General features: G+C 46.5%; 1 protein-coding gene and 1 long non-coding RNA gene across 2 annotated transcripts; both read left to right on the plus strand.

Moving 5' to 3' along the window:
• The first annotated feature begins 7,942 nt into the window (after positions 1–7,942).
• On the plus strand, positions 7,943–13,221 carry LOC119316356 (cation-transporting ATPase HMA5-like). The gene is made up of 9 exons (XM_037590673.1): positions 7,943–8,301; positions 8,964–9,578; positions 9,842–10,271; positions 10,496–10,821; positions 11,201–11,259; positions 11,354–11,696; positions 11,787–11,987; positions 12,094–12,351; positions 12,570–13,221. The coding sequence occupies exons 1-9, from the start codon at positions 8,017–8,019 to the stop codon at positions 13,044–13,046; spliced, it is 2,994 nt and encodes a 997-aa protein (XP_037446570.1). The 5' UTR covers positions 7,943–8,016; the 3' UTR covers positions 13,047–13,221.
• An 11,445-nt stretch (positions 13,222–24,666) lies between these two features.
• On the plus strand, positions 24,667–25,620 carry LOC119318959. Its single transcript, XR_005154292.1, has 2 exons — positions 24,667–24,773; positions 25,223–25,620. It is a non-coding gene; the product is annotated as an uncharacterized LOC119318959 (long non-coding RNA).
• Positions 25,621–27,096: the final 1,476 nt, after the last annotated feature.

The raw sequence follows: 27,096 nt of genomic DNA on the forward strand, positions 1-27,096 counted from the left end.
CTAGCCCTGGACGGTGGAGATCGAAGGTAGAGGATCGCCTCCCTAGACGCCTTCACGTGGCGGCGGCTAGGTCAGGGATAGCTTTTTAGCCGCGTGCATGCTTGGGCCCTGTTTGGTTCATAAGTCTTAGGACTTTTTTTAATCCCAACTAAAAAGTCGCTAGTCCCTAAAAAGTCCTACTTATGGACCATGTCTTTATCTTTACATATATATATAATAATAAAAGGGCTATTGCTTCTTCCTCCCTAATTTTGGTCCGTCATTACCAGATTTTCGTCCGTCCGTCACTTACAGGATTTTCGTACGTCCGAAAAATTAGTTCAACCTTTTATTCTCTCTGTCTCGTGTACATGGACCCGTTTGGGCCTGTGGCTGTCCGACAGCGGCATGTGTTGTGGCCCACCAATGAATCCGGCAAAAAATTGTTGCTGCTTTCAGGGATCGAACTCGAGAGCTCCTATTGGACGCTCTTTGCGTCAAATTGGCGGCCAGACGCACAGGGGCAGTTCGACTGGGCCGGCCCATGAAGCTTCACCGCGGGACGAAAAAGATGGCAAAAAGGAAAGGCAGGCACGACGACGATTCGAACTTGAGACTCAATGCTTTTGACCGCGCGCACCTGGCCAACCCAGTAGACTGGTACAGTTGGTTCAAGCGCGGCGCATAGCTTAAAGATAAACCTGCCTTGTGAACAGGAACAAATTACCGTAGCGAACCCGAAATTACTTGTTGTATTGATTTTTTTAAAGTATACTTTCTTTCAATGTGTCTCTTTAAACAAGTGCGCACCTTTTTTGAATTGATGAAAAAAATAGAGACAGGAACATTTTTCGAATATGTGAACAAAAAAATTGAAAAGTCAGAAATTGTTTTTGTGATAATGTGAACCACCTTTTCAATTTGTGAACAAATTTTAAACCGTGTGATCAAATTATGAAATTCCAAAGAAATTTGTAACCGCAAACATTTTTTGAATTTGTGAACAAATTATGAAATTCCAAACAAATTTGAAACCGCAAACATTTTTTGAATTTTTGAACAAAAATTTGAAAAATGGAACATTTCATGATATTCCGAACAAAAATTCATACAGCGAACATTTTTTTATTGGTGAACAAAAAAATAAAAATGGAATATTTCATGAAAGTATGAACAAAAGTTTAAAACCATAAACATTTTTTGAAATTCTTGAACATTTATAAAAATTCTATCCAAATTTTGAAAACGTGAACATTTTTTGAAAATGCGAACAATTTTTTGAAAAACATGAACAATTTTCGAAAAATGGAACAAATGTAAAATTCCAAAACTTTTTTGAGAATTTGAACAAATTTGAAAACGCGGACATTTTTTGAAAATCATGTGCAAATTTTGAAAAATTACAGAAAATGTGAAATTCCATTTTTTGGAAAATTTGAACAAATTTGAAAACACGAACATTTTTTGAAAATGACGAACAAATTTTGAAACACCGAACACATTTTGAAACACCAACAAATTTTGTACATTTTTTTTGAAAAGAACAAAATGTTTATTGAAACCTGAACAAAAAATCAAACAATTTTTTATAAAAAGTCGAATAAAGTATTGAATATATTGAACTTTTTTTGAAATTGCGATATTTCTAGAACAAAAATAAAAGAAAGAAAGAAACAGGAAAACGAAAAACGTGAAAGAAAGAAACAGATAATAGCAGACCTTTTTGCATGTGTAAGACACAAGTGTTGTTAAGCTCGAGTGGTCGGATACGCATTTCCAGTTGTGGGAGGTTTGAGGTTCGATTCCTTCCTCTCTTCATTTTTTTTAACAATTTTCTCTGTAGGAAGCATCCAACATGGGCCGCCCACGAACGGTCGATGGGTGTGCGACAAGTCGACATTTTGCCGCAAAATGCGGCGAATAGAGTTTTCCATCGAACTCACCATCTACCAACAGTTTTTCTCACATAGAACCAACTGATCTAAATAAGGCTTCTGTAAACAAAAGAGATTTCGTATGTATTGTATAGTAGCACCTCGCGTCTTTGCATATAATTTCACCAATTTATATATGAGTACAAGTTGAAATCAATGGGAAATGAGTGGGCCGAAATTAATGGAAAGACACAGAGAGAGATCCGGGCATTCACGGAGAATTAGTGGGAAAGAACTTGGCATGGAGGGATTACTAGGAGAAAATTATGGGATTAAATTGGCTGAAGCCGTGCCATTCGTGGAGGAATTAGTGGGAAAGAATCATGCGATTAATAAATCATGGAGGGATTAGTGGAGAAAATTATGGGATTAAATTGGCTGAAGCCATGCTGATTAAATCATGGAGGGATTACTGCAAGAAAATTATGGGATTAAATTGGCAGAAGCCACGCCTTTTGTGGAGGAATTAGTGGTAAAGAATCATGCGATTAAATCGGCCATTCATGGAGGGATTAGTCTGAGAAAATCATGCGATTAAATCGTCTGATTTTTTTAAATGTATGAAGGGATTAGTCTGAGAAAATCATGCGATTAAATCGGCTGATTTTTTTTGAAAATGTCCAGCAATTGCTGGCTATTTCATTGATTCATAGCAGGGAGAACATGGAGATGACAAAATGGTGTCTGACGGTCATGGACCAAGGAAGAAAAAACGGAGAGAAAAAAAATAAAAAGAGGCCTCTAAAAAGCAAAAATCTCACGGTGGTTCCCCGAAGGGGCTCTCAATACATTTTGCTCCAGCAAGTCTCCATAGCTCCAGGGAGTTTCTCAATTCTCTCACCATGTCAGGGGTGGAGGCTATTTTGTTTTGGAAAGTGCTTCTATTCCGTTTTTGCCAGATCTCCCAGCATGCTGCGAGGAGCATGGTTTTTGCTCCTTTTCGCTCCCTTGGCGCTGCCCTGTTGATGATTTCTCTGATGATCATCAGCGGCTTCTTCTGGCGCCACTCATCCGTCGGCGTGAAGGTGGAACAACCGCGCCACGATGCCACCTGTTACCACATGCTCCATGCTTTGGGGCATTCCCACAAAATGTGTTTGCTTGTTTCAAGGTTTCTATGGCAGAGCTGGTAGAAATAGCCGTTTGGCCAGCCCCGACGCTGGAGTCTGTCATTGGACTAGACTTGGTCTTGCAGCAGCAGCCAGAAAAACATCTTAAATCGGCTGATGGACAACGGCACCCAGCCATGCTACTCTTGTGGCCAATTAGATCAGAATTAATTGAGTCCACTAATTAATCGGATTCCTGGAACATGATGACGTCATTAAATTAGTGAATTAATCAGTATTGTGTGATTTTTTACTCGACGGTACTTGATTTTCTCATATCGTACTGACTAAAGAATATTCTGATTATGTTAATTCTTGGACCACTTCTCGAGCAAATATACACACTAACTATTCACTTCCAATATAATATTGTTGGTTTATTTGCATATTATTGATAAAATACATATAATCCCCCCCCCCCCAAAAGACACATATAATACTTATGGACTCAACTCTTTTGACAAAAAATTGCGGGTGTCTACTATCTGACTCTATCACGTTGGACGTCAAAAAGACCGTGGTGCAGGACACCTGTTTCAACTACGGTCGTGCTCCGCCCATTCGGGTTGACGCCATCGAGATAGAGGTCAGAATAATGGATGACTACGGATGACTTATCCGATACCAGGCACCCCATCTCGCTCGTTGTGTCAATCACATACCTAGCATGGAGATCACATTCGGGCTCGCAAAGTTTTCGGGTTTTGTGTGGAAACTAGAACATCAACTGGTCACATTGTTGTATAAATTTTGTAACATTCAAAGAAGAATTCGAAAATTCACAACCAATAGGCCATGCGTTCTCTACCTACTACAGCCTTAACGTGGCTAGCAAATTTTTTACTATGACGAATCTTAACAAGGTTCATCATCCATTCACCGGGAGGGCCTTGACTTCCTTCACTATTTATAAGTTGAGCCGTTTAACTACTTCACGGAAATTGGTGATTTAGTTCGGACAATGCATGAATCAAGTATAACAGAGACCGTTGTTGAATAGATGGATAAGCTGGCCACCATTTGTGATGGTACCAAAGATTAGAATTGATAACATGGATGAGTCGGACATGCAAGCTTTTGTTCCCCCATTGCAAGGCACGGGCACATTTGTTACTATATAGTGCGTTGCAATAGGGGACGCCATAGCTTTTGTTTCAATGAGACGTATTGATGGCGCATAATTAAATGAGGACGCATCAATCCAAGGATAATTCAAAGAGACGACATTTCAAGAGTCTTGCGAGCGCATAAATTTAAGTATATGTCAGTTTATCTCGCGTTACAACGCACAGTATGCTATAATATAATCTCTCCCTAATAATAAAGCACGGATTGACTCCATGAGTTCACGGTCAGAATACGCTTTCTTCTTGTGAATTTACGCTTTCACTTTAAATTTAAAACATATACGCGAGGTGATACTAATTCGTCATCGTTTGTTACCGGTTCACGCGGAGTTCATGTACTATTCTATCGCTAATAAAAGTCCCGATCCGATACACCATCCACCGTACCCGGCTTTGTATTGGACCTTGACCCACGCTGCCTCCTTAGCATCGCATCACTTACCAATTCCAAAACTCCAATACATAGTCTCGCCTCGCTGAATTCCATGTATTTTCACTGGTTCATATGTACGTACGAGAGTTACACCGAGGATTAACAAGTCGCATTAGAAGGGAAGTGACAGAAGGAAGGAACAGATCGAAGGAAAAGGAACGGAACGAAGTGCTGCTGGAGGCGGTGGTGACCAGGGCGCTGGTGGCCGGAGGAGGAGGCACAGAGGAGAGGAGGGGGGCGCAAGGGCGAGAGAGGCCATGCAATGAAAGGAAGGGCCGGTCGGCGGGTGAGGAGGCGTGAGATCGGGCGAGGTGGGGGTGCCCTGGCGGCGGCGGGGTGCGTGAGTCGCGTGGGGATGGAGCAGGGAGAGAGCGAGTGGGGATCGAGCAGACTGTTGTGCCGCTAGGATTAGAGGGTGCTGGGCTTGTTCGGCCAGTTTGGCCTTGGAGCCCGCTGGCACTTTTTAGCTTGCTGGGAGGCTGGCTCCGTTGCGCCCATCGGGGCCAGCCACTGCACATTCCCATTCTTCAGAAAAAAATAGAGACGGTGAGAAAAAATCAAATATTTTCTTTTTAAGGTGATTTTTTTGCATGTGGCTACTCTGACATATATCAAAGCTCCACAACTTGAATTGGAGTAATGGAGAATAGAGCATAGATTTAAAAATATTTAGAAACAAAAGCTATTTAAATTGGAAGTATTTTTATGTGTAATTTGCAAATAATGGAATACTTTACTTTAGCTCCCAAATAATATTAGGAGGCTATGTTCATAGGTTATAAAGAGAACCACCATGTGAAATCTCTCGATTTAAATAGATCAAAGATCTATGCAATTTATTCATTCACATCTTATTTGGGTTAGAAATTTTTAATTCAAGTTTAGGGTTTGAACAACCTGATTACAAATTAAAGCATCATGACATGATGCAATGCAAAATAAAACAAAAGAAATATTGTCATAATTATTATGGAAAGAAATTAGAGAATTGGTCTTGGGTTACAACAAGCGTAAATATGTGAAGATGTTGCACGACGCTCGGAGTGGGGGTATAAGATATGTGTGTACCTTATACACGAAATGCTTGTGTTTGGACCAAGTCCAAATAATGCAAAAGAAATTGCATTATAAATGTATATAAAAAATCTCACTCCGTCTGATAAATAGCGTGAAGCTAGAGGCGTCGTCGGAGGACTTGAATGCGGTAATTGCAGATGCTAGACATTAATAGTGGCATCATAAATGAGTCACTAGAAATATGCGACGATTTTTTCCTTTCGGTGCAACGCACAAACACATTATTGATGCATGCAAAAATTAAAGAAACCTTTTTTATAAACACCGTACAAAATATAGATGCTCACAAGTCACAAGCACATACATACACTCATTCTATGAGTGCACACACGCATATCATGCCCTTGTGACACCTCCGAGAGACTGAGTTGACGAGTCCTGAGATTGATTAAGTTACCCTATACGATGATTTCATACTAAACCGCAGATACGAGCTTTATGTAACCGGTGGCTTAACCTTGGTTTCCATATTGTTTCAAATTGTGCCCATAAATATTTTTTAAAAATATTGTTTGCTGATGTTGTCGGGTATGTTTATAAGGGATGATTTTTTTTCTCCCGTTGCAACGCACGGGCAAGTTTTGCTAGTAACTATTAAGAAGAAGAAATTTGCGATGAGTGAAGGAATTAACGCCCAACGAAGCATGCAAGATGGAGCGAGTACGACCCTTAAATAATCTAATGGTTCTGCTGCATTTTGATTATCATGGATAATATAATCGGACTTGTCATACAAAAATCATAACACAAAGTATCGTATATATGATTCTTAATGTGAGGCTGGTATATATTTGTGCTAAACCTTGGCCTCCGCCTCTTTGCTGCCGCCGAGTTGCATCGCCTGAATGTTGTCGTAGCATGATATTATAAACTTTTTAATGAACACGTCAAGCACATCTCCCGTTGCAACGCACGGGCATATGTCCTAGTTACAACTAAAAGTCTCAATAAGATTCTCCTTGATAGTCTTCTTTCATAAGTCCTAAATGTCCACTTTAACTCTTTATAAGTCCTTTTTGTTTGGTTTAGATATGACTAAAAGGAAATTTTTTATGTCTCTATATCAATAAGTCCCTGTAAACAAACATCCCTGTTCCCACCGAACCCACCGTATGTAGGCGTGGCCGTGCCATGAATTGAAGTCAACAACGGGAGAACGTCTCTGTCCCGCGTGTTCCTCGAGGGAAAGAAAACATCTCCATCGTCGCAGCATGATGGGCTCGCGGACGCAGAAAAAATCTGCTACATCCCGAGAGGATCACATCGGCTTATAATTCTAAGCTATTTTCTGGATTGGACTGGATCGATCGAAGATGGTATGGTCCCCATGCCATGCATCGACCAAGGCTATTCCCCTGCCGCTGAACCGATGAACAGATCCGCGCGTTCCCTTGTTTGCTGAGACATGTTGTTTGTTGTTTATTGTTGTGATCCAAAGGCAAAGGCGGATGCAGTACTATACAAGCTAGGAGTATACAGGATCCCAGATCAAATCAGAGCGGACACTGAAGCTTGTCTCCTTGAAGCTTCCCTGGCCTGTCAAAACTGGACGGAAATGCGCCAAGATAAGAAAAACTGGCAAAATAAAAGGAACCAGTCACTGGACACGAAGGATGGAGCGAGCAGCTCAATCGCCGAGTCATCTCCACGAAGGATGGTGCTGCTGTTTCCCAGTAGGACTGGTGTTTCTTAGTAATAGGTCTCGCGAAATCCCAGACACACGAGCAGATGGCTGAAAGCGATGGCATTATCAGCAACCAGCGATCCGAATGCAAGGGCGATCGACCCGATCTTCAAAAAAAAAAAAAAACACACGGGCCAAAGGACCAAATTGGATTTCTGAAAGAGTCAATCGCTCTGAACAAAAAATACAGCGGACATGCATGCGTATGTATAGGCCTGACGCAATCGCTGGCTGCTTCCGGCGAGTGATGGAGAGAGCTCATGCTTTGCAGTGCGACTTTGTGTACGCCGCTAGGATTGATCTGCAGCATACTTGACGCCGAAGCCTTCAACGTTGACGCTTTCGTGACGACAAAGACGCATTCTTTCATGCAAGGAGATAATCCAATCGTATGGACGATCGAGTCAAACCATATCACAAGGAGATTATTAACGCCAGTTTAACACCCCCGGATTTGCCGGCTTACCTACCCACCAAACCGGCACTATCCGCAACATTTTCAGAAACGCCCCCAGAATCCTCGCGGAATCTCGGAGCCACCCCTCACGTCTCGCACTATTACACCCAGCGCCTTTCCCGGCCTGCTCGGTCGGTCTCTCTCCCCTCCACATTTTGCCATTCCCCTCCGAATTATTGCCTCGCCTCGCCTCGCCACCCCCCGTCTCTGACGGCCATGGCCCACCTCCAGCTCACGGCGGTCGCCGGCGGCAGCGACGACGACATGGAGGAGGTGGCGCTGCTGGGGTCCTACGGCGAGGCGGAGGGGCCGAGCTCGCGGACGGAGGAGGAGGAGGAGGCGGGCATGCGGCGGGCCCAGGTGCGGGTCACGGGCATGACGTGCTCCGCCTGCACCGGCGCCGTCGAGGCTGCCCTCTCCGCCCGCTGCGGCGTGAGCAGCGCCGCCGTTTCGCTGCTGCAGAACCGCGCCCACGTCGTGTTCGACCCCGCGCTCGCCAAGGTTTGCTTCCGTGTGATCCCTCCCCCTCCGCTCCCTCCCTCGCCTCCGCGCGCGCGCTGGAGATTTGGCCTGGGATCGCGCCCCTGCGGTGAATTCTTGCGCGGTGGCTTCGAGTTTGTAGGATTATAGCGCTCTTGTTGGTAATCAGCAGCGGAATTGGTCAGCTCGAGGCGGGAAACTTAGCTGCGTTTTGTCGGTTATGGTGGTTAGGAACTTAGGATGCGAAACGAACACTCACAACTCGTGCTGTATCTGCTTCATTTTCGGCTCGCCTGTCCTTGTTCTAGCTGGCTGTTCCGATTGATCAGTCGTGTGGGCTGAGTTTATGGGACGCTCTGCGTTGCTTTGTCGGGAATCAAGTCTAGCGTGTTTGATAATCATGTGGTAAAGATACCAGTTAAATTGTAAAGGTGCAGTCCTAGTATTGGATCATAACGATTTTCAAGTAATTTAACTGGTTCCCCAACAGGACCATGAAACACCTGTACTGTAAACTTGCAATTGCAAACAACCTCTGAAAAAAAAAGTGATGTTAGGTCTGTTTCAAAGATCTCAACTCTCCACGACGTTGCCAACCTGTAACCTTTCTTATTTAAACTAACTTGCTTTTATATAAAGTTTCTGAAATGGACCTGACAGTGTTTGTTGTATGTTGTATTCAGGAAGAAGACATTGTAGAAGCAATAGAAGATGCTGGGTTTGAAGCAGAAATCCTCCCAGATTCTGCTGTTTCTCAGCCAAAGTCACAGAAGGTTTTGTCAGGCCAATTTAGGATAGGGGGGATGACTTGTGCTGCCTGTGTCAACTCAGTTGAAGGGATCTTAAAGAAGTTGCCAGGTGTAAACAGAGCAGTTGTTGCATTAGCGACCTCATTAGGGGAAGTTGAGTACGATCCGACTGCTATTAGCAAAGATGAGATTGTTCAGGCAATCGAGGATGCTGGTTTTGAAGCCGCACTGGTACAAAGTAGTGAGCAAGATAAGGCTTTATTAGGTTTGATAGGATTGCATACAGAGAGAGATGTAAATTTATTGTATGATATCCTGAGAAAAACAGAAGGCTTGCGGCAATTTGATGTAAATTCTGTACGGGCAGAAGTTGAAATTACATTCGATCCAGAAGTCGTTGGTTTGAGATCGGTTGTGGATATTATTGATATGGAAAGCAGTGGCAGACTGAAAGGCCATGTACAGAATCCATATGTACGGTCTTCTTCAAATGATGCACAAGAGGCTTCGAAAATGCTTCACCTCCTTCGCTCCAGCTTATTTCTAAGTGTAAGTTTTTATCCCTGCTATCCTATTTGTTTATGGTTTTTGTTGCCTCTCTAGTTCAGTCTACATTTTCCTCTGGTAGCTATACCCTTATGCCAGTTGTGACCGTAAATAAATAGCAAGCCCATCTGATGTGTCAGATTGATTTTATATAATTGTCACTATTGCATACAATTACTACTATAAAGAGATAATATAAAGTAAAATTATCATGAGTTGTTGTTTTACTTGCGTACTGACTTTCTTTACTGGTTTCCTTGCACCAGATTCCAGTGTTTTTTATGCGCATGGTATGCCCTCACATATCTTTCATTAACTCATTCCTACTCATGCACTGCGGACCATTTCGTATAGGAGATCTGCTCAAGTGGATGCTAGTGAGTGTAGTACAATTTGTTGTTGGCAAACGTTTCTACATTGCAGCTTATAGGGCCCTTAGACATGGCTCTACAAATATGGATGTATTGGTCGTTCTTGGCACAACTGCGACATATGTGTACTCAGTTTGCGCGCTTCTTTATGGGGCATTCACTGGATTTCATCCTCCGATGTATTTTGAGACAAGTGCAATGATAATTACATTTGTGCTATTGGGGAAGTATCTTGAGGTGCTTGCTAAAGGAAGGACATCAGATGCAATTAAGAAGCTTGTAGAGCTGGTTCCTGCTACAGCTATCTTGCTTCTGAAATACAAAGGTATCTGATTCCTACTTTATGGTAACTTAGCATGCATACACCAAAAATGGCTAGCAGTTCAGAAAGCTCATGTCTAAGTGATTTACATATAGTCCCCTTCTTTTTATGTTTTTCGTTGGATATTAGTAATTAACTGATTGCTTAGGATTGCAGCCTTGCATCCATACTCTTGCATTTTGATTGTAGTTGCACACATCAACTCATAGCACTGTACCTGAATCCAGATGGAAAATATGCTGGAGAAAAGGAAATTGATGCATTGTTGATCCAACCTGGTGATGTCTTAAAAGTGCTTCCTGGTTCAAAGATTCCTGCTGATGGCATTGTCACTTGGGGTACAAGCCATGTTGATGAAAGTATGGTAACTGGTGAATCTGCGTCTATCTGCAAGGAAGTGTCCAGTTCAGTAATTGGAGGCACCATGAACCTAAATGGCATCCTTCACATACAAGCGGCGAAAGTAGGATCAGGGACAGTTTTGAGCCAGATAATATCTCTTGTTGAGACTGCCCAGATGTCTAAAGCACCTATTCAGAAGTTCGCTGATTATGTGAGTGCACTTGTCTGTTTATGATGTTTCTGAGTTATAAAAATTATCTCTGTTATAATCTTAAAATTGTAAAACATGTTTCTGGTCAATTTCATTACACTTCTGTCATTGACGTAAGTGCTAAGGATGTATTTTTATTGCCTTATAAAAAGTATATTACTCATGTCAGATTTCACACAAACTGTTTACACCTGGTTGGTTTTTATCAAGTCATTAGTTATTGAAAATCAGTTTAAGTTCTTATTATTACAACACATTACATGAAGAAACCAGTGCAATCTTGGGGATTTGTACATCTTGGTTAGCATGCAGTGACATTTTGTTTCCTATAATAACCATTACGTTTTGTGAATGCTGATGCTATCTATGTTCTTTTCAGGTGGCCGGCATTTTTGTTCCTATTGTCATCACATTGTCCTTACTGACATTCTGTACATGGTAAGTTTCATGGTTCATTCATCTGTCTGAGGTTGGGTTTGGGGGTGTCAGGCTACTCGTGTCTAAAATTTTCATCTATTATTGACCTTTGTAGGTTTGTATGTGGGACGCTGGGGGCATATCCAAATTCATGGGTTTCAGAAACTAGCAATTGCTTTGTTTTCTCCCTCATGTTCTCCATCTCTGTTGTGGTTATTGCCTGTCCATGTGCTCTTGGTCTGGCGACACCAACTGCTGTAATGGTAGCAACTGGAGTTGGCGCCAATCATGGAGTACTTGTAAAGGGTGGAGATGCACTGGAGAGGGCTCAGAATGTCAACTATATTATATTTGATAAAACTGGGACACTGACACAAGGAAAGGCCACTGTAACAACGACGAAAGTGTTCTCAGGAATGGATGTTGGTGACTTCCTCACATTGGTAGCGTCTGCGGAGGTGAGGCAACAAAACATTCCCAAGGATTTTGCTTATTCGTAGTAGAGTGCAAACATGGTAATCTTACTTTGTTCTTTTCTGTTAATTTAGGCAAGCAGTGAGCATCCACTTGCAAAAGCTATCTTGGATTATGCATTTCATTTCCATTTCTTTGGCAAACTCCCCTCATCAAAAGACGACGTTAAGAAAAGAAAAGAAGATGCATTCTCTCAATGGCTCTTGGAAGTTGCTGATTTTTCTGCCTTGCCTGGCAAAGGAGTTCAGTGTTTGATCAATGGGAAGATGATTCTGGTGAGCTATGTGATACAGCTATTCTGGATTATCTTTCTTAATTGCTTAAGGAAAGAGTTACTGTGCCTGGGTAATTCAATATTTTGATGTTAAATGTTTTATGTAGGTGGGCAACCGTGCCTTGATATCTGAAAATGGGGTTAACATTCCTGAAGAGGCTGAAAGTTTCTTGGTAGACATGGAATTGAACGCAAAGACAGGCATTCTTGTAGCATATGATGGCAACTTCATTGGTTTGATGGGGGTAACCGATCCCTTGAAAAGGGAGGCTGCTGTAGTTATAGAAGGCCTAAAAAAGATGGGCATTTATCCAGTTATGGTGACAGGGGACAATTGGAGGACTGCACTGGCAGTTGCAAAGGAGGTCGGTCGTAATTCTCATGTAGTAGTGCAACCACAACCGCATTTGATTATTTTGATTCTTCTAGACGACATATCAGTAAATATGAGTTCAACTTTATTGCCTAACTGATTTCATGTGTACAACTTGATTACTCCTAGTTGATTTGATGTTGCTTATATGAGTTGCCTCCTGCGACTCCTGCGAAAGCTCAAGTTATTGAAACCATTGTCCTTCTGCAGATTGGAATTGAAGATGTGAGAGCAGAGGTCATGCCTGCCGGAAAAGCCGACGTAATCCGCATTTTCCAGAAGGATGGGAGCGTGGTTGCAATGGTTGGAGATGGGATCAATGATTCCCCTGCCCTAGCAGCAGCCGACGTCGGGATGGCCATCGGTGCAGGGACTGACATCGCCATCGAGGCAGCAGACTATGTGCTGGTGCGGAATAACCTTGAAGACGTCATCACGGCGATTGACCTCTCACGGAAGACGTTCAGCCGAATCCGGTGGAACTACTTCTTTGCCATGGCGTATAACATCGTTGCCATCCCTGTGGCTGCCGGCGCACTCTTCCCCTTCACTGGCTTGCAAATGCCGCCGTGGCTGGCTGGCGCTTGCATGGCCTTCTCGTCGGTTAGTGTAGTATGTTCCTCGCTGCTGCTGAGGAGATATAGGAAACCAAGGCTTACCACCGTCTTGCAGATAACTGTAGAGTGATTCCAACCTGGAACCTAACCCGCCTGTTTTTGTGTGTGACATTTCTACTTGAAAGAAATGGATATGGCATCTGTTTGTAACTCAGTGATGATACAGTTTTTGACACCTGTGCTTGTAAATAGCACATATATACACAGATGCAAATTGTTTGTAATGCAAGATTTCCAGTTGTTCACAGGATGTTAATTGACTAGTCGAACATATGAACTGCGAGCCTCTTTTACTTGAGAAGCTGTGAAGAATTAAGCGCTGAGAGCAAGTCTAGTAGAGCCCTCAAACCCCTAAAAATATCCCTTTTTTTTACAGTTTTCGCCGAAAAAACGCCGTAGACTAGAACCTTTAAACCCTCAAACCCGTAAAAAAAATTAGAGGTCCAACCCTCAAACCAGTTTGCAACCTGTAGAAGTAGGGGTTGAGAGGGAAATCTCCCCCCCAACCCGCACTCCTCCTCTCTCGTGTGGGAGGAAACTTCGTCCTCCTCCCGCCGCCTCCTGCCGCACCGGCCATGGAGGGCCCCGCCGCCGCCGCGCCCTCGCCCGCCCGCCTGCCCCCGCCACCGCCCCCGCCCACCCGACGTGGTGGCGGCGACCCACGTCGGGGCCAAGCGGCGGCGGGCGGGCCTCACACCTCCTCCTCCCGCCTCCCCGGCTCCCGTCCCGGCCACCGTCACCGCCCCGGCGCCCGCCCCCGCCGCCTCCCCGGCTCTCGCCCCGGCCACCAAGAAGAGCCGGCCGAAGGCGCCATCCAAGGTCGCCCCGGCCGTGACGATGCCGCGGAAGAAGGCCGCGGTGCGGAAGAAGCCCACGCCCCCGCCCGCCTCCATCGCCGACCCTCCTTTCGTCGTTGTGGCCGAATCTCCTCCCGCCGTGCACGAGGTGTTCGAGAAAATGGCAACCCCATCCTCGTTCATGGACCTCCTCCAAAGCAGTGTAAGGGGTGGATTTGAGGGTTCTAGTATTTGCCCCTGTTTTTCAACCCTTAAAAGTGTCGAAAAGTGGCATTTCTCGACCCTTAAAACTGCTTTAAGGATTTGAGGGTTTGAGAGTTCTACTAGTAATGCTCTGAGAACTGTACGTTTCCAGTCCTAAGCGTGTTGCCAACTTGCCATAGGTATCTGGCTGTATCTTAGTAAAGTTATATCATCAACAGTAAAGTTCGAAAAAGGTTGAAAATTGCTTTTGGAGCTCGGCCCCATGGAGGCCGGTTTATGAAAAAAATTCAAAATTCAACAAAATTCATATTTTTACATTTAAAAAAAACTGGAAAAAATACAGACATACATGAAGGCATAACACATGAGATACGTTGAAACGAGGGCTGTGCAAGAAAGACAAAATCTGTAGTTTTTCAACACATGATACTATTTATTCCAAAAGTCCATGAATTTGTTCTTTTTGCACAAATCGCATATCAAATTATTTCATTCTAAACGGGTACACGAATCAACTTCAGCTCGGCCCCAAAAAAAGATGCGGGAGGCTAGGGTTTGGCGGAGACGGGGCGCCGCCGCGCCGCCGCCAACAACAGCGTCCATCGCCGGGGAAGATGTCGCGGCCTCGTCCGCCATCGCGGCAGCGTCTGCCATCACGGCTTCGTCCGTCACTGCGGCAGCGTCCGCCACTGCGGCTGCGTCTGCCATCGCGGCTTTGCCCGCCCTGTCCACAGGCTCGAAGGTCGCTGCAAGGATGGAAGGAGCACACGGATGCGGTCAGCGCGTCCAGATGCACACGGCAGATGAACTGGAGGCCCGATCGGGTTGGAGGAGCATTGCAGTTGCACGGCCGCCAGGCATGCAATTCGACCCAGGGGGCCTCGACGGGAAGCATCGGGCCGCACGACCGCCTCATCAACAAGGCTCTCCGTCACAGTACTCCCAGACCGGCGACGTGCGCATCAACCTCCAACCCAGTTTGTGCTCTTCGCTTTCTCAGTTGGGAACGTCCCTGGCGCCTCCTCCCGTGAACCTTGCTGTCGGTGGGGGTGAAAAAGGGGCATCCGTTGAGGAAGCCACCCGCCCGAAGCCGTCCAGTGAGACCACAGAGGAGACAACAGAAGGAGAATCAACTTCGAGGGCCACAACTATTGGTAACACCCGGGAACTGATGGCCAGTTCACCTGCTACGCCGCTGCCGCCGCCGCCGCCATCACCATTCACCAATGTCTAATACAGCTACACTGAGCGGTCGGGTCAGAGCCCCATCCGGAGCTTTGAACATCCTCAGCTGGAACTGTCGAGGGGGAGGGAGCCCAACGACAGTTCGTGACCTGAAGTGTTTGGTGCAGACTCACTCTCCCAAGATCGTTTTTCTTTGTGAAACTAGACAATCTAAAGTGAAGATGAAAAGATATTGAGCTCGGTTAGGCCTTAGTGGTTTCGATGCAGTCGATAGTGTTGGTCACAGTGGTGGTTTAGCTATCTTTTGGCATGAGTCATTGCATCTCGAAATTAAATCCATGTGTGAGAGACATATCGATGTGTATGTGAGAGAATCTGCTGATGCAACACCCTGGAGGCTGACTTGTGTGTACCGCGAACCTCGGACAGAGAACCGTCACCTTATGTGGAAGCTCATGCGCGATTTACACCTGCAAGAGAACATGCCATGGCGGTGATAGGGGACTTTAACGAGGCCATGTGGGGCTTCGAGCACTCCTCCGCCACCCCGCGTTCGGCTGGTCAGATGCTTGATTTTCGAGATATTCTGAAATTATGTAACCTTGTGGATCTTGGATTTTCGGGACTTCCATATACATATGACAACCGCCGGCAGGGCCGTGCGAACGTTAAGGTATGGCTGGACCGTGCCGTCGCGAACTACGAATGGCGGGATATGTTTTGTGATGCTGCAGTACAACACCTGGTCGCCCCTAGCTCTAATCATGCACCGATCCTTCTCAAGTGCATACATGAGCGGAACCGGGCTGAAGCTGGGAAGAAATGCAGACATTGTGAGGTGATGTGGGAGAGGGATGCTGCATTACCTGAGGTGATTAAGGTGGCATGGGAGTCAGCTGGGATCATGGAGAACCTGGGTGATGTTGTTACCACTCTTGGCAGCATGATGGACTCCCTGTATGGTTGGAGCAGGAAAAGGTTTGGAAACGTGGTAAGAGAAATTAACAAATCTCGCACTCGGTTAGAGGAACTAATGGCTATGAACGCTGACCAGCGGACTATTAGAAAGGCTACTGCTCATATGAATGAGCTCATGTATAGGGAGGAGATGCTCTGGATGCCGCGGTCAGAATTGCTTGGCTGTGAGAGGGTGACCGCAACACGGAATTTTTTCACCGCAGAGCTAGATGGCGTGCTAGAAAGAATCAAATAAAATTGTTAATTGATGATTCAGGGGTGGCTCAGCAGGATCATGAGGTTATGTCAAAAATGGCTATTGATTATTTCTCTAATCTATTTACTGCAGACCACACGCTACAGGCTGGGCCAGTAATTGATCTCATTAATAACCGGGTCAGTGAGGACATGAACACGGGATTATGTGCTGACTTTTCAGACAAGGAACTTTCTGATGTTTTGTTCCAAATTGGGCCTTTGAAAGCACCGGGGCCGGATGGTTTCCCTGCCCGAGTGTTCCAAAGAAACTGGTCTGTCATGAAAGAGCAGGTAATTAAGGCGGTGAAGGAGTTCTTTCGGACAGGTATCATGCCAGATGGGGTTAACAACACCTCTATTGTATTAATTCCCAAGGTGGACAATCCAACGAAGCTTGCGGAATTCCGATCTATCAGTTTGTGTAATGTTATATATAAGGTGGTTGCTAAGTGGCTTGTAAACCGTCTCCGCCCCATATTGGATGAAATTACCTCACCTGCACAGAGTGCCTTTGTTCCTGGACGGCTCATTACGGATAATGCATTGCTGGCCTTTGAATGCATACATTATATCCAACAGGAAAAGGACCCAAGGAAAAGTTTTTGTGCGTACAAATTGGATCTCTCCAAAGCCTATGATCGGGTTGACTGGATTTTCTTGAGGCAAATGATGCAAAAGATGGGTTTTGCTCAGCGATGGGTTGACTGGGTTATGACATGTGTCACATCACTGAGATATTCAGTAAAATTCAATGGAACCCTCTTGGATTCATTTGCACCGTCGCATGGTCTTCGGCAAGGTGATCCGCTCTCTCCATTCATGTTCCTTTTTGTTGCTGACTGCCTCTCTGCTTTGTTGAAGGATGGGGAGGACGGTCAAATATTTACACCAGTTAAAGTCTGTCGGCGTGCCCCGGGAGTGTCACACCTCCTATTTGCAGATGATACGCTTCTCTTCTTTAAGGAGGATAATAATGAGGCTACCCATGTGAGGAATATCCTGAGCACATATGAGCGAGCGATCGGTCAATTTATTAATCCAGCTAAATGTAGTATCTTGTTTGGGCAGTCATGCCCGACTACTACTCAGGAGGATATACGGGCAGTGCTGCAAGTGCAAACAACGGCGTTCGAGGAGAAATACCTCGGGGTACCTACGCCGGAAGGAAGGATGTCCAAGGGGAAATTTCAGAATTTACAAGCAACTGTCGCTAAATGGATCATGTTATGGGGTGATACTCTCTCATATGCCGGGAAATAAGTTATGATCAAGGCGGTCCTACAAGCAATCCCGACATATAATGGGAGTTTTTAAGCTTCCAGCCTCAGTGTGTGATGACCTTAACAGGCTCGCTCGAAATTATTGGTGGGGTTCAGCAAAAGGACGGCGTAAAACGCATTGGAAAGCCTGGCCTCAAATTTTGAAAACAAAGGCGCATGGTGGCATTGGGTTTCGGGACTTTCGTATCTTCAACCAGGCCCTCCTCGCACGTAAGTGTGGTGCTTGTTGACTAAACCTGACAGCTTGTGTGCGCATGTCTTGAAAGCTCACTACTACCCGGACGGTCGCCTCGAGGACACGGTCTTCTCTGGGAACGCCTCCTCTACCTGGCAGGATATTCAACATGGCCTCGAGCTCCTCAAGAAGGGTCTTGTGTGGCGCGTCGACAACGGGGAACAAATTCGGATATGACGTGATCGTTGGTTGCCCCGGATGCACTTTGGTATGCCAATCACGTTGCAAGGTACGTGCAGGCTTAAGCGGGTGGCCGAGCTGCTCGACGAACGAGGTGCCTGGCGCATGGAGACCCTTCAGAAGTACTTCCTCCCATCCGATGTGGAGGGCATTACCAGTATCCGCATCTCCACAAGGGCTCCGAAAGATATGTTGCTTGGACATCGGAGAAGTCCGAAAACTTCACGGTCAAATCAGCCTACCGGCTCGCCATGGATGAGCCCAACGGCATCGTCTACGAGAAGGGCACCGGATGGTCGTCGTGCCATCTGGAAGACTATATGGAGGTGCCCTGCTCCCCCGAAGGTACGGGTCTTCGCCTGGAAGCTAGCCTCAAACTCTTTGGCGACTTGGGAAAATAAATTCTCTCGACACCTTGAAACTTCCAATTTTTGCCCTGTTTGTGGTATGGAATGCGAGCACATCTTTCATACATTTTGTAGGTGCCCCCGGGCGAGGGAATTATGGTGTGCAATGGCCCAAGACTGGCCGCTCCCCGACGTCGACTCAGTCTGTCATACTGGCCCCGAATGGCTCCTGGACGTCTTGCACCCGCTCTCTGACATGGCTAGAATGGCCCTCCTCATGACCCTATGGAGGTCGTGGTACATCCATAATGAAATCACCCATGGGAAGAAGGCGCCCCCTACCGAAGCGTCGCGTCGCTTTCTTCACAGCTACATATCTTCCCTAATTTGTATCAAGGAGCACCCAGATGGAGACATGGAGAAGGGAAAGATGGTCATAGCAGACCCAATGGCACTCGCTGGCCCAACCACTCCTGAACTAGTGCAGTGCTCTGCGGTGGCTGAGTTGAAATGGACACCCCCACCATGTGGTTGGACGAAGATGAATGCAGATGGATCCTACCTATAAGCAGATGGTAGCGCTGGAGCCGGAATGGTACTTCGTGATGAGATGGGAGTGATCATCTTCTCCGCCTGTAGAGAACTACGTACATGTGCTGACGCCCTCCAAGCAGAATTGGAAGCCTGTAGAGAAGGTGTTCATTTGGCACTGCAATGGACCACAAAAACTGTGATAGTTGAGCTTGATTGTGCTGAGGCTGTCAAGATGATTCAAGATAAATCATGTGATCGTTCAGGGCATATGGCGTTTGTTGGTGAGATCAAGTCCTTGTTAGCTGAAGGAAGGGAGATTGTCTTTTTTTTTTAAAGATCCAGACTTGCTGGCTTTTCATTGGCTTAGCAGGGGAGAGTTACAAAATTTGTGATCAACTGATCAGTGAAAAGAAAATGAGTTACAGAGGCGTAGGAGGAGGGAGGGAACAGCCTCTCCCTCTCCGCCGCCTAGCAAAAAATCTAGTCTATTCCTCGCGTTGTATCCCCGAAAGGGGGCACTATGGCATGTGCTCCGACGAGTCTCCATTGCTCGATGTCTCTCCGGCAGGCCTCTGTTATACTGAGTGCACTTGGTGTCTTTCCTCTGAATGTGCAGTTGTTTCTCTCAAGCCAGATTTGCCAGGCGACCAATGCCACCATGGCCTTGACTCCTCTTCTTTCCCTTGGCGCCGCGGAGTTTAGGATTGCGGCGACAGCATCTGTTATAGTGTTGCATGCACTCCAGGAGGCTGGGGAGAGCGCCGCGCAGCCCATCCAGGTGGCTGCCTTTACCCAAACCTCCTTCGATATGTTGCAGTTCCAAATTAGGTGGAAGGAAGACTCAAGGTTGCGGCAGCAGAGCTGGCAGAAATAGGGATTCACCCAGCCCCTACGCTGCAGGTGATCATTGCACCAGAGCCGTTTTTGGTGGAGTAGACAGAGAAATAACTTGATCTTTCCGGGTGCCCAGATCTTCCATACCAAGCTTTTCATGGCCGAGGATGGTTGCGAGGGGAGTTGAGAGTGGTACGCTGACCTCGCCGTGTAGTCTCCACCGGCTTTCCAGGTGATCTTGTCCTCGGTCCCTCCATGCAGCGCCAAGTTGGCTTCTGTGATGCGTCGCTGCAGCAGCACGACCTGGGGGGTGATTTCCAGGTTGTTGTCGTGCCTGAGATCCATGATCCATCTGTCATCGCGTATCGCCTCTACGACAGTGCGGTTCTTCCTAGCTGAGCGCCTGAATAGGTCGGGGTAGTCTTGCCTTAGCGGTTGCTCTCCGAGCCAGGAGCAGTGCCAGAAGAGCGCCATGTTGCCGTCGCCCACTGTCACCGTCGTTGCCGAGGCGAAGAGTGCTCTATCCTTGTCGTTGCAAGGCAACTCCAGGTGCGTCCATGGCCTGGCCGGGTTCATCCACGCCAGCCAAAGCCAGCGGAGGCGCAAGGCCCGCGCGAGCCGCTCCATGTTGGGGATGCCGAGGCCGCCATGCTCGATCGGGGACGTGACAAGTTGCCAGTTTACTTTGCATCTACCTCTGGTGACCTCCTCGTCTTGTGCCTACAGGAACCGACGCTGCGCTTTGTCTACATCCTTGTAGAATCTCTTTGGGTATTCGTAGCACAACCATGGCGAAAGCTGGCAGCGCAGATAGGACGCTCCTGACGAGTACGCGGCGCCCTGCGACCGGCAGGAGCCAACCTTTCCAAGCTGCCAACCTTGCGCGGATGCGGCCGAGGAGGTACTAAATGTGCACGAGCCGAAGCCTGCCGATGCAGAGCGGGAGGCCTAGATATCTGATCAGGAAACCTACTCTGTCGCCGCCGAAATTTTGAAGGACGTCTATGAGGTCTACATTGCCGCAGTTTAGGGCTGCCGCTGACGACTTCTGAGGGTTGCCGCGCAGTCTCGTCGCGTCCCTGAACCCCTCCAGGAGCTGCATGATGGCGTCGATCTCCTGGCACACTGGGTTGGCGAAGAAGATCGCGTCGTCCGCGTAAAGCGTGACGCGCATGCGCGCGGCGCCGGTCGGCAGTTGCGCGATGGCGCCGGCCTGCTGCGCCGCCTCTAACAGCCGGTGGAGGGGGTCAATTGCCAGGATGAAGAGGATCTGTGAGAGTGGGTCGCCTTGCCGCAGTCCTCGCTGATGAAGAATCGCAGGGCCCGGGTCCCTGTTCAGCAGGCAGGCGGAAGACGCGGTGGAGAGGAGCAGCGCGATCCAGTCCCGCTAGCGCGCCGGGAAGTCCATGCGTTGCAGCAGCTCGAGGATATATTCCCATGACACCGTGTCGAAAGCCTTGGCGATGTCGATCTTTAGCAGGAGCATCGGTGTTATTTTCCTTTTAAACTGTCGCAGCGCGCTCTGGACGTAGAGGAAACTGTCATGAATGCCCTTCTTCCTTTGGAATGCGCTCTGGGCCGGCGAGATGAGCTGATCAAGCACACCCGCTAGTCTGACCGAAAGCACTTTGGCAATTAGTTTGGCCACCGAGTGGACGAGACTAATTGGGCGAAAATCCGACAGTTTTGTTGCGCCATCTTTCTTCGGCAGTAGGATGATCATGGCGCGGTTCAGAGCTGCAAAATCACCTCCGATGAGCTGATAGAATGCATGGAAGACTGCCATGACGTCTGTCTTGATCATTTGCCAGCATGCACGAAAGAAAACCCCGCTGAAGCCGTCCGGCCCCGGTGCCTTCTCGGCCGGGGACGCGCAGATTGCCGCCCAGATTTCTTATTCGGTGAAGGGGTTGTCGAGGCCTGCACCGGCCTGCAGACGAGGCAGCTGGATCCTATCCTAGTCGATCGCCTTCGTCCTTCTCACCTTGCTGCCCAGAGTGTAGTGAAATGGTCATGGATCATTTTTGCCTTCTCTTTGTGATCCGTGGCTTGTTTGCTCTTTGACTCCAAACAGTGGGTGTAGTTTTTCCTTCTTCTAGAGTTGATCTTGGCCTGGAAAAATGATGTCTTTGCATTGCCCACTTTGAGCCAGGTGGTCTGTGCCGCTTGCCTCTTCCTTACTCGCTCGAGAGCCGCGAGTCCCACAATCTTCAGCTTTAGGGTTTTCCTCAGCCAGAACTCTCTTTGCGTTAGCTGGCGTCTCTCCTGCGCCACATCAAGTCTCAGCACCACCTCAGACGCAATGTGAAACTGCAATTTGGTGTTGCTGAAGATGCTCTTGGCCTAGATCTTCAGGTCTGCTGCTGTTCGTTTTAGCTTGATTTTCATCCTGGTGAAGGGACAACAGTGGTTTACTGGTCTTTGCCATGCCCTTTGGACCGTCTGCTGAAAGTGCGGGAACTTGGGCCAGAAGGATTCAAATTTGAAAACTGCTTTGCGTGGTGGCGCCGCTGCATCCGTGAGCAACAGGGGGCAGTGACCGGAGCAGGAAGTGGATGCAGCCATGAGTGTGTAGGAGGGGAAGATTGCCTCCCATTCTTGGTTGCAGAAAATTTTGTCGATGGCGACAAAAGTAGGGTTTTCTCTCTCGTTACTCCATGTGAAGCGCCTGTTTTTGCACTTTATCTCTCTCAGGCAAGCCCGGTCGATTTGCATCTCTGAATCTGCTGATGACCCTTCTATTGATGTTATGGTTGCTCTTATCCCTTGCCTCGTAGATGACGTTAAAATCACCGTTGATCAGCCACGGATCGCCAAGAGGTGGTCTGCTTCTGCTCAGCTCCTCGAGGAAGTCATCTTTCCTGGTGTCGTCAGCTGGGCCGTAGACAGTGGTGATCCAGAAGGAAAGACCACCGTGGGGGAGGAACAGCCTGGCAGTGATGGAGAATTGCCCTACAGATTGCGTGACGATTGTGATCCTAGTGGAGTCCCAGAAAATCGCGGCGCCACCACGGGTGCCCAACGCCGGTCATTACGCATATTCGACGTACACAAAATATAGCTAGTCATGAGCTAGCACATTACGGCCGTGCCATGCCTCTTATTGCTGTCTGGCTCGACTCGGGCACGGATGAAGTTGTAAGGTTGTGTATGAACAATGTAATTCCCAGTTGAGTAATATAAGATCCCATTTCCCCGCAAAAAAAGTATTTCATTCTAAAATTTTACACACATACACATCATAGTACAATATTTTCAGTTTTTTAAAACCGAGAAGTATGAATTTTGATTTTTTTTCAACAAATTTGGCCTCGATGAAGGCCAAACTCTAAAATGACGTTCTTGATAAAGGTAATGTGTACAACTTCTCCTCCCCTATATCCCTTGGTGGCCAGGGCAACCCCCCCCCCCCCTATTGGCTTTTTAGTTCTTGCTGGTACGGTGCTCGGGCGAAGGTGACGCTTATTCTTCAAGTTTGTCTTTTGGACTCCGATCTTCCTCGGGTTCATTCGTTTGTACTTAGTTGATGGAGCCCAGTGTAAATTCATGTCATCTCGTTGGGGTGTTGAGGTTAGGGTTTCTCGTCATGACGAGATTTGGTGTCAGGTGATTCAGATCTATTTAAGGTTTCAACATCAACAACTACGGCTAGGGCTGGAATTCGAGCCGAGTCGAGCCAGCTCGGCTCGACTCGCTAGAGCTCGTTTCGTTAACGAGTTAGCTCGACTCGACTTATTATTATAACGAGCTCAAATTCAAGATTGTCTCGACTCGTATAACTCGCGAGCTGGCTTGTTTAGCTTGTTAACCTCGTTAAAGATATGAACATAAAACCCTCAAATCTTATAAAAATGATTATGTATATATTAAACACACACACACACACACACACACACACACACATATATATCACTAAACAATAGTAATTTTCTTGTAGTGCATGAGTCTCCTAGAAGGCTGGCCCTTCATCGGCTAGGCCTTGTGTTGTGCGCCTAGGACATAGGGTGCTGACTGCTGAGTGGCTGCTCTTTTTTTTGTATTGGGAGTGGCTGATTTTTTGTACCGAGCCTAACGAGTACACAAGTACTCATGAGATTGGTTCGTTTAACTTGGTCTATAAACAATTTTAAACTAAAGCTTGGCTCGACTCGTTATTCTTCGAGTTCGAGTCGATTCAAGCCGAGTCACGAGCTACTCGTTTAGCTTGCGAGCTTCGTGCTTTTTTCCAGCCCTATCTACGGCTCAAGGCGTTGGTCCTTAGTTGCACATGAACATAGACTTCCCGTCAACAATAAGGTCAAGCCAGCTCTGACAGGGAAGCCTCGGAGGCGGTGCATTGGCGGTTCATTTTGGCGGTGACAGTGGTTGTTCGATGGTCTGAATCTCGATGTAATTTTTATTTTGTTGAGATGCTTTGTATTTCCGATGAATTTTGATAATAGATTGGATATTTTTCTCACACCTTGTTTGGATGTATGTATCAGGGCCTGTAATCGATTTGGTATTGCCAAACTTACAATTCAGATGTTTGGGTCGTACTCTTTTCATTTTTATTTACTCTGGATATTAGGTTTGACTGAAATAAGTTTGATCAAGTTTATAAAAAAAATATAAACATTTATCATAATAAATCTATATGATGTGAAAGTATGTTCAACAATGAATCTAATGATATTGATTTGTTATTGTATATATCAATATTTTTGTTTATAAACTTTGTCAAAGTTTGGACTAAATAAAAACGGCGGGAGTATATGGAAACTGTCGTCTGAATCCTGGCGAATACATCCGAAATCCCGCCTGTGCGCCGAGCCCTCCCACGGTTCGGACCCCTCCCGCTCTGAAACGCCTGGAAACGACGAGTTCCCGCAAAACGTACCTGTTCGGGCCTCTGTTTCATCGCTCGACTAGGGGAAACCCTTTCCCCCACCCCGCGATAGGAGCCAGACGAGGCAGCACGCGAGAAACCTCGACGGCGACGCGCAGGTATGCTCCTCTCGCCGGCCGCCCTCCCTCCTCCTCCGACGACTCATTCCTCGCTGCTGTAGCTCCATCTATTTCCCGTCGGCTGGTTCCCTCCGTCCTCTCATGTGAAGTCCCCCTCCGCCCTCCCTCTGAATCCCCAAATCCATCAGATTTGGCCGCCGGCGGAGCACCTCCTCCTCTCGCTCCCTTCTTCTTCTTTCTCTACGGCCCGGGATCCTCCTCCTTGGGTGCCATCCAACCACCTCCTCCTCTGCCCCCTTCAGCTTCTCCCCTGGCTGCCCTAGATCTTTGTCCTTCCCTGCCAACCGACCACCTCCTCCTCTGCCCCCTTCTTCTTTTACTATGACAGCCAACATTCTCATGTGTTCATGCTGATTATTGCAGATTATCCTCTGTTGGTCCATTTATTTGTGCAAAGTTTGCTGACCTAAACTTGTATGTTTGTGCAGATTGATTTCATCACCACAGGGACGGGTTGAGGTGAAAAAATTCATGCTTTACTCTGTCAGTTGAGATGTTGAATATGTGATGCTCTATCCTGCTCATGTGATGATTGAACAATTGATGTTTCTCTCTCTCAATTGATATGTTGTGTCCTGCTCATGTGTAGATTTAATAGTGCATGCTTTCTTTGTCAAATGAGATGGTGAAATAATGATGTTGTGTGCTGCTAATGCCAAGTTCATAATTAGTGTTTGTGTATGTGTGCATTGTAGCTCCATAATGTCTCAAATGGACTTAATTGCTTCCATTACCGAAGAGAACAAAAGAAGAAACATGAAAAGGACTGTATTGACAACAATGTATATTGAGTCAGTTTGTCTTGCACTAGCTTATCTTAGTATGCAAAGGGCAGCAAAGAATTTAGGATGCTTCGGTGATGAGGAGCATCTGTATGGTCTTAGGAAGTATTTGCTCAAAGAAATATATAATGGTTCAGAAGTAACTTGTTATGATGAGTTGCGATTAACTAAAAGAAACTTCCATGATTTATGTTCTATGTTGCGTGAGAAGTGTGGCTTGGTTGACAACATATATGTGATTGTAGAAAAAAAGGTTGCAATGCTTTTATTGGTGGTTGGACATGGTCTTAAGATGAGGTTGCTCCGCGGCACTTACAAGTGTTCTTTAGAGACTATTAGTAGGCACTTCTCAAGTGTGTTAAAAGCCATCCTTTCCCTAAGTGGGGAGTTTATAAAGCTTCCGGATCCTTCTGTTGAACCTCCAAATGATTACAAATTATGGTTTGGCAATGCATTGGGAGCACTAGACGGGTGTCATGTTGACGTCTCTGTTGTTCCGGTTGACCAAGGTAGGTATAAGAATAGAAAGCAAGATATCACCAAAACATTCTAGGTGTTGTTGACTGGAACATGAAATTTCTTTATGTTCTACCCGGCTGGGAGGGATCTACTTCTGACTCCAGAGTATTGCACGATGCAATGAGAAACGATCGTCAAGATGCATTTGTTATACCTTAGGGTATGACTAGTTTTTCTTGACATTTCGTTTCTTCTTCCTCCATGTCATTGTTAGCTAACACTTGTGCGCGTCGGTCCTAAACAAACGGTTTTTAACCCCTTTTCGCGACGACATTTGGAACCGTCGCTAAGTTAGTGTGTGCGATAGGGTGCCCTTCCCACACGACCTAGAAACCATTGAGGATATGGAACAGTGATCCAGAGGCCTTCTAAAATGTAATCGTGTGCGATGCAGCACACAATAAATTCTTTCGCACATGTGGTATCAATGATTAAGCGTTTCTAATGACGCGGTGAAACCATATAGTTTGTTGTAACGAACCGTTTGGGAAACTTTATGTAAGGCACACGGGCCAACATATGAACCGTGTGTGATTTGTGCCCTATCGCACACGAGTTTTCTTCGTAACCCGTCTACCATGCTAGACTCTATCGCACACGGTTGCCAACAATTACCGTATGCGATAATGTTCTATCACAAACGGTTCAGGAGCCCCTTCGCACACATACAAGTGTTGCAGACCATTTGTGATTTGTTGGGTATCACCGACGGTTGCCGCAAGAGTGACGTGTTCTTTTCGTTTGGGACCCCACACGTTTTCTGAAAAAATTACGACTAGGATTGTACTTTGCATTGGTCACGGTTTACTCCCAGTTCTCGTGTGCGATAACGCGATATCACATAGACCCTATGCACATGTAGTAGCGCTGCAAATCGTTTGTGATCTGTTGTGTATCACCGATGGTTTCACTACGATTGACGTATGCTTTCCGATGTGGATCGCGCACACTCATTTAGTTGAACCGTGTGCGGAGCAATTGCCAGGTTGAAACAAAAACAT

This window comes from Triticum dicoccoides, chromosome 6A, assembly GCF_002162155.2.
Source record: "Triticum dicoccoides isolate Atlit2015 ecotype Zavitan chromosome 6A, WEW_v2.0, whole genome shotgun sequence".
In the NCBI taxonomy this organism is placed as follows: Eukaryota; Viridiplantae; Streptophyta; class Magnoliopsida; order Poales; family Poaceae; genus Triticum; species Triticum dicoccoides.